Source organism: Myotis brandtii, unplaced genomic scaffold (genome assembly GCF_000412655.1).
Source record: "Myotis brandtii unplaced genomic scaffold, ASM41265v1 scaffold956, whole genome shotgun sequence".
In the NCBI taxonomy this organism is placed as follows: Eukaryota; Metazoa; Chordata; class Mammalia; order Chiroptera; family Vespertilionidae; genus Myotis; species Myotis brandtii.
Window position 1 is genome coordinate 688,431 of NW_005371949.1, and position 6,028 is coordinate 694,458.

At 37.2% G+C, this 6,028-nt stretch overlaps 1 protein-coding gene across 1 annotated transcript in view; it reads right to left on the reverse strand.

Moving 5' to 3' along the window:
* EXOC4 (exocyst complex component 4) overlaps positions 1-5,709 on the reverse strand; it is a 653,645-nt gene extending 647,936 nt beyond the window's left edge. The window contains exon 1 of the mRNA XM_014533234.1: positions 5,470-5,709. Coding sequence (XP_014388720.1) covers positions 5,470-5,642 — 173 coding nt within the window. The 5' untranslated portion in view covers positions 5,643-5,709. The remainder of the gene's footprint in view (positions 1-5,469) is intronic.
* Between the last annotated feature and the right edge of the window lie 319 nt (positions 5,710-6,028).

The following is a 6,028-nucleotide window of genomic DNA, read 5'->3' on the forward strand; positions in this document are numbered from 1 at the left end:
TAGAAGAAAGTTTGGAAAGTTTCTATAATCTAAGAGTAAGGAAGTCCCAAGTTTGAACAAAACCTAGAAGACATTAAAGAAAACATTGAGAAATATAGCTTCATAAAAATAAAAAATTTTTAATGGTCAGACATCATAAAGTCAAAAGAGAAGCTGGGGGAAAACTGCAATATAAATACCTAAGAACTAATTGTCTTAATATATAAAGAGTTCCTACAAATCAATAAAAAGACTGACATACTAGAAAAATGGCAAGTTCACTGGTAGGTGCTATTAGATAAATGGAGCTCAATAATCACTAGTTATTATTATTTAAAAAAAAAAAAAAAAAAAAAAACCTACCCAGACCAGCTGAAGCCCCTATGGTTATATGCTCTCACGGCACTCTTTCTTTTTACTTTACAATACATAAAACAATTTGTACTAATAAACTTATCTCAGAGTTCACTGATTAATGCCTATTTTCCTCTTCTAGACTTTAAACTCAATAAGGGCAGAGATCTTATGTTTGATACAATTTTTGATCCATGGCAGATAGATATTCAATATATGTGAAAGTCATTCTTTCATGCAACAAATATTTATTATGGGTCAGGTGGGCTACATTCTGGAAACATGGTTCTGAACAAGGCAAACTACTTCTCTCTTCTCTTGAAGCTTCCATTCTAGGAGCAGTCAGAAAATCATAAAAAGTAATGTAATGCTCTCTCTGCAAAGAGATATTACATTTTTCCATACTAATACCCCAAATAGGCTTTTTCTTTATTATTATTTTTATTATTCATTTTATTAATAATAAAAATTTATTATTTTTATTTTATTTTTAATAATTTTTAATCCTCACCTGAGGATATGTTTATTGATTTGAGAGAGAGAAACGGAGAGAGAAACATTGATGTGAAAAAGAAACATTGACTGGTTGCTTCTCATAATCACCCAACTGGGGATCAAACCCACAACCTAGATATATGCCCTGACCTGCAACCTTTTGGTGCAGAGGACAACACTCCAACCAACTGAGCCACCCAGCCAGGGCACATTTTCATTTTCAGTGACTTCCTCTGATTAAAATAACTTGAATAATAGTTCAAATTAATTCTTGAATAAGGAATTTATTTTCCACTATAACTTAACAGCTGCAAAATAGAGCAGAAAATAAAACATACGACCTTATTATCTAAACACAACTATTTTTAGCATTAAAGTATAGTTCTTCCCTTGTTTTCCATGAACCTTCCTTCAATATGACAGTGAGCATAGAACATGCAACGTTCTCTACTTTTCTTTAAAATATATTTTATTAATATTTTACAGAGAGGAAGGGAGAGAGATAGAGAGTTAGAAACATTGATGAGAGAGAAACATCGATCAGGCCTCCTGCACATCTCCTACTGGGGATGTGCCCACAACCCAGGTACATGCCCTTGACCGGAATCGAACCTGGAACCTTTCAGTCTGCAGGCCGACTCTCTATCCACTGAGCCAAAACGGTTTCGGCCGTTCTCTACTTTTTTATCAGACAAAACCTTTCATTCATAAAAGAGATCAAGGAACACTGCAAAAATGGTTTCCTTCTGAAAAGGAAAAAGATCTCTCTAACAGCCATGGCTCCAACTCATTCAACCCTTCTTGCCTTCTTCAAGAACGACAGTTTTTGCCAAAGTGGAACAGGCCTCCAGCACCAACCCCTGCAATGAATTTTGTCTTGACGTTTAAACAGGACCATTTTCAAATAGACGATGTAGTAGCCTCACACATGCCAATCATTCTTTTCCCACATTCTTTTCTCTTTCATATTCTTGACAAGATATCGCACCTTTGAGGAGATTTTATTTATTCTGTCTTTTCTTCATGCTTTTCTTACTAGAGACCTTCTTCTAGCTTCTTTAAAACAAAAATGACGTGAAAATGCTCATGAGCTAGATTTGGGGAAAGAATCAATGATTAGGCAGCAGGAGTTGGAGACCTGAAATTGAAGAAACTGCCTGCCTTTCTGAGGACATAATGGGTAGCTGGTGGTACTGGGAGATTAGCAAAGCACATGTTCCCCTAATGTTTATCAAGTTGGCAACAAAAGTAGTTGAATATTTTCCTTTAATAGTAAGTGTAGGTTTATAGACACTAGATAGATTATGAATGACAAAATATTTCTCCTATAAAAAGACAGCAGATATTTTGGGAAATTTTAGTTTAGATAGCTTGGGGTCAAAAATAAAATAAAATAATAAGTAGATCATTGAAGTGATTTTTAAAAACTGGCTGTGAATGTATATTGGCTCTGTAGGAAGTGAAAAAAAAGACAGAATTCTAGCTTGGTTCCTTCTACTTTTCTAGCAAAATAGCATACAACATTAATTCTCTACATAAAAACAAATGAAAACAAGCCTGCAATGCATCACAACCAGAATATATTTAATAGGATGATATTAAACAATGAAACTTTCAGAAAAAGTTACAGAAATGGTATCTTGCCTCAGAGTAGCATTTATATGCTAATGATTTCTAATAGTCTTTTTTTTTCCCCCACTTGGGAGGGGGGATGAGGGAGAAAATATGCATGTTGGAGAAGGAAGAATCATGGCTCTTTTTGGCTATGCTTCAATTTTCTATAAACAGATTCTTATACCTTTGGCATAAGAGTCCTTGTATGTAATGGTAAAAAAAAAAAATTGTGCAAAATATTGTGACTTTACTGCTCTCTAAAATAAATGCCACTAACACCTCCCAGTAAAATCCAATGAACACGAAGTACCATGCAAGCTTTAAGGGATAATCTGACACTATCCTTTCTAAACCTCTAAGAAGCAGCAATGCAAATCATGACTTTTCAATGATGTTTCCAAGGTAATTCTTGAGACATTATAAAGCATTTGATAGCACACAGACAAGCTCAAAATCATCAGTCATTTGGAGTGCCAGCCCAAGAATTTAATCTTTAATCTTCAAAAAGTGGTTCACCACCAGAGGGAAAGGAAGTGGGGTTGGGGAGCAGGTAGTACAGGGTAAAGGAGTCAAATGTATATGGCGAAGGAAGGAGATTTGAGTTTGGGTGGTAAACACAATGCAATGTGTTACAGATGATGTGTTACAGAACTGAACACTTGAGCCCAGCTGCACGGCTCAGTGGTTGAGCACCAACCTGTGAACCAGGAGGTCACAGTTCAATACCCAGTCAGGGCACATGCCCAGTTTATGGGCTCGATCCCCCTTGTGGGGTGTGCAGGAGACAGCTGATCAATGATTCTCTCTCATCATTGATATTTCTCTCTTTCTCTCCCTCTCCCTTCCTCTCTGAAATCAATAAAAATACATTTTTTAAAAGAACTGAACACTTGAAACCTATATCATTTTATCAACCAATGTCACCCCAGTAAATTTAATTTCCTTTTTTTAAGTTGTTCACCCCAAATATTTGCTTTCTCTGTACTATTTTACCTCAAAGTGTTTGGGCCCAAAATTTCAGATTTGTACATTTTATAAAATGAGATCATGTTTTAGATAGTTTGGTTGTTCACTTGCTACTGTCCAATATATCCTGCCTACAAAAGCCTTCAAAATATTGACAAAAACAAAACTTAGAGAAGGAAAAAACCTCTTGCTGACTCATTCCCCATAGAGAAACATTTATTATCTCCAGGGCAGTATGCTGAATTTCTACCTCTACTGCTGCAATTTCCACTCGTGAATTCTGCAAGGGGCTTAGGGCACAGAAGAGGAAGAGGTCAAAATCCTTTGAAAGACACATTGCTTTTAAGGGCACTGTAATGAGATCTGCAGAAAAGTTATTGATCCGTGCCCTTTCGTTTTACTTCCAATATATACTACAGTCATGTTATTTCCCTATGAAAGTTCAGCGTATTCATCTAGGAACTTGCAGCAGCAGGACATATAGAGAGCCGGAATTCTGGAGTGTTCATTAATAAGGAGGCAAAAGGTCATCAAGGAAATCCAGGCACCAGGCAACAAAGACAAATTCAATTCAGAACCAGTTCCAGCTTCTTTGGGTCATACTGTGAGTGATCAAAGAACATGAAGTTGAGGAAAGAAACAAGAATAAATAAATGTGTGTATTAATATACACCAATACAGTTACCGGCACTACCCTCCTAAAGTCTAACCATATATCCTCATCTAATGCCAGCAACCCTATAAAGCAGGTGTTATTTCCTCAGTCAGGGCTGCTCAACTCCCAAACCCATGCTCATCACAACATGTGCTCTGAAATATTCTGGGGCAGGCGAGGGGTGAAGGAAGGTTTCTTCAACAACTGTACTTTTGAATGAAGTTTACAAGGGAATTAATGTTGAAATTTTAAAGTATAATTAAAATTAATGTTAGTTAGATACATAAAAGAATATAAAAAAGAAAACAGCATACATTATTTTTCCAAAAAAATTTAAAGTAAGTCTGGGAAATTCTATACTAAGTGAGCTATTATTATTTCCTTTAAAATTTATCTTCTTTAAAGAAAAAAAATTTAAGCCCTAACAAACAGCAGAATTTCCTTAATAGCATGTCAATAAGATTATGATGCCTTCCCAGAAACTCACATTATTTGAACTCAGAAGACGTGCCTTACTGTGCCCTTTGCTCTCAGATGAAAGTGTAGTTTTCCCCGCCCCCTCCCCATGCAAATTCCTGCCTTGTCCATGTCTGGTGTATGTGGAGAGTTCGGGGTAAAAGCAGAGGAGGAGGAGAACAGAGACCTGTGCAGAGTGGATCCTGGATTTTCTAGGAAAGCCTCCATTTCAAAGCTCTTGTCCCACCATCAGATGGCATTAGTCTGTTGTGCCCTAGACTCTGGTTTGGCAGACGTGCTCTCTCAGTGCCTGACAGTCAAGACAGAGTTTGGATCAGAGCACAGTTTCAGTTTTCCCCTTATGAAACAAGAAGTATGAAATCCAAACCCAATTAGTTGTTTTAAACAGATACAATAATTCCTGAGACTGATTTGCCTACTGAAAATATCCATATATTAAAGGACAAAACATGGAAGAAGGACCATGGCCTTGCATTCAACCCCAAGATCAGTCACTTGCTCTGTGACCTTGACTAATTACTTAATCTCTGAGGCCCATTTCCCTAACTGTAAATTATGGCTAATAAGTAGTTCATAAAGTTGTAGTGATACTTAGTGACATAATATATACAAATTGCCTTGAATTCTGCTTAATACTTAGTAAATATCCAATAATTGCTTCATTTTTTCATTTGCATCTGAACAAAATGCGTTGAAACTTCGCAACTATGTCAAAAGCCAGCTGGGGGAAAAAAAGAAAAAGGGAAAAAAAAAGCCAGCTGAATTATACCTATTCAAGCTGTTTTCACCAATTGAGTTTGTATGTTCTATAGTATCCCAAGTTCAAGAAATAATCAAAAGAAGATAATTATCAAAAGAAGATAATTACTTACCTCCCACCCTAGAAAAGGTATAATAGCTATCAAACACATGAATTACACCCGATCTACCTTGGTTGGTTGTCCGCAGTGAGGTTCTCTCCCCTCTGATAGCTACTGTCCGCCACCTGGGTTGTAGACCTCTTCACGATCTGTTGGAGCTCCTGCTCCAAGCGTTCTTTGATGGCCTTCACTGTCTCTGGGATCTTCTTCAGTTTGGCAAGCCCCTTGATGAGGATGCCCATAAAAAGGGTGCTGTTCTCCTCTGGATCCAAGTCCAAATCCTCTTTGATGTCCTGTAGGTTTATCTCCCTCACTGTAAAAAAATAAACAAAGGTTCCATTACAAAAAACACAGTGGGTCTGGTACATGGCTTCACTGCTTTGATTGCTCCCTTAAAGAAATCAGAGAAGCCCTGGCTGGTGTGGCTCAGTTGGTTGAGCATTGTCCCATGCACTGAAAGGTTGCCAGTTCCTTTCCCAGTCAAGGCATATGCCCAGGTTGCAGACTGGATCCCCGGTAGGGGATATGCAGTAGGCAGCCAATGGAAGTTTTGCTCTCACATTGATGTTTCTCTCTCTCCCTCTCCTTCCTCTATCTCTAAAAATCAATTTTAAAATCTTTTTTTTAA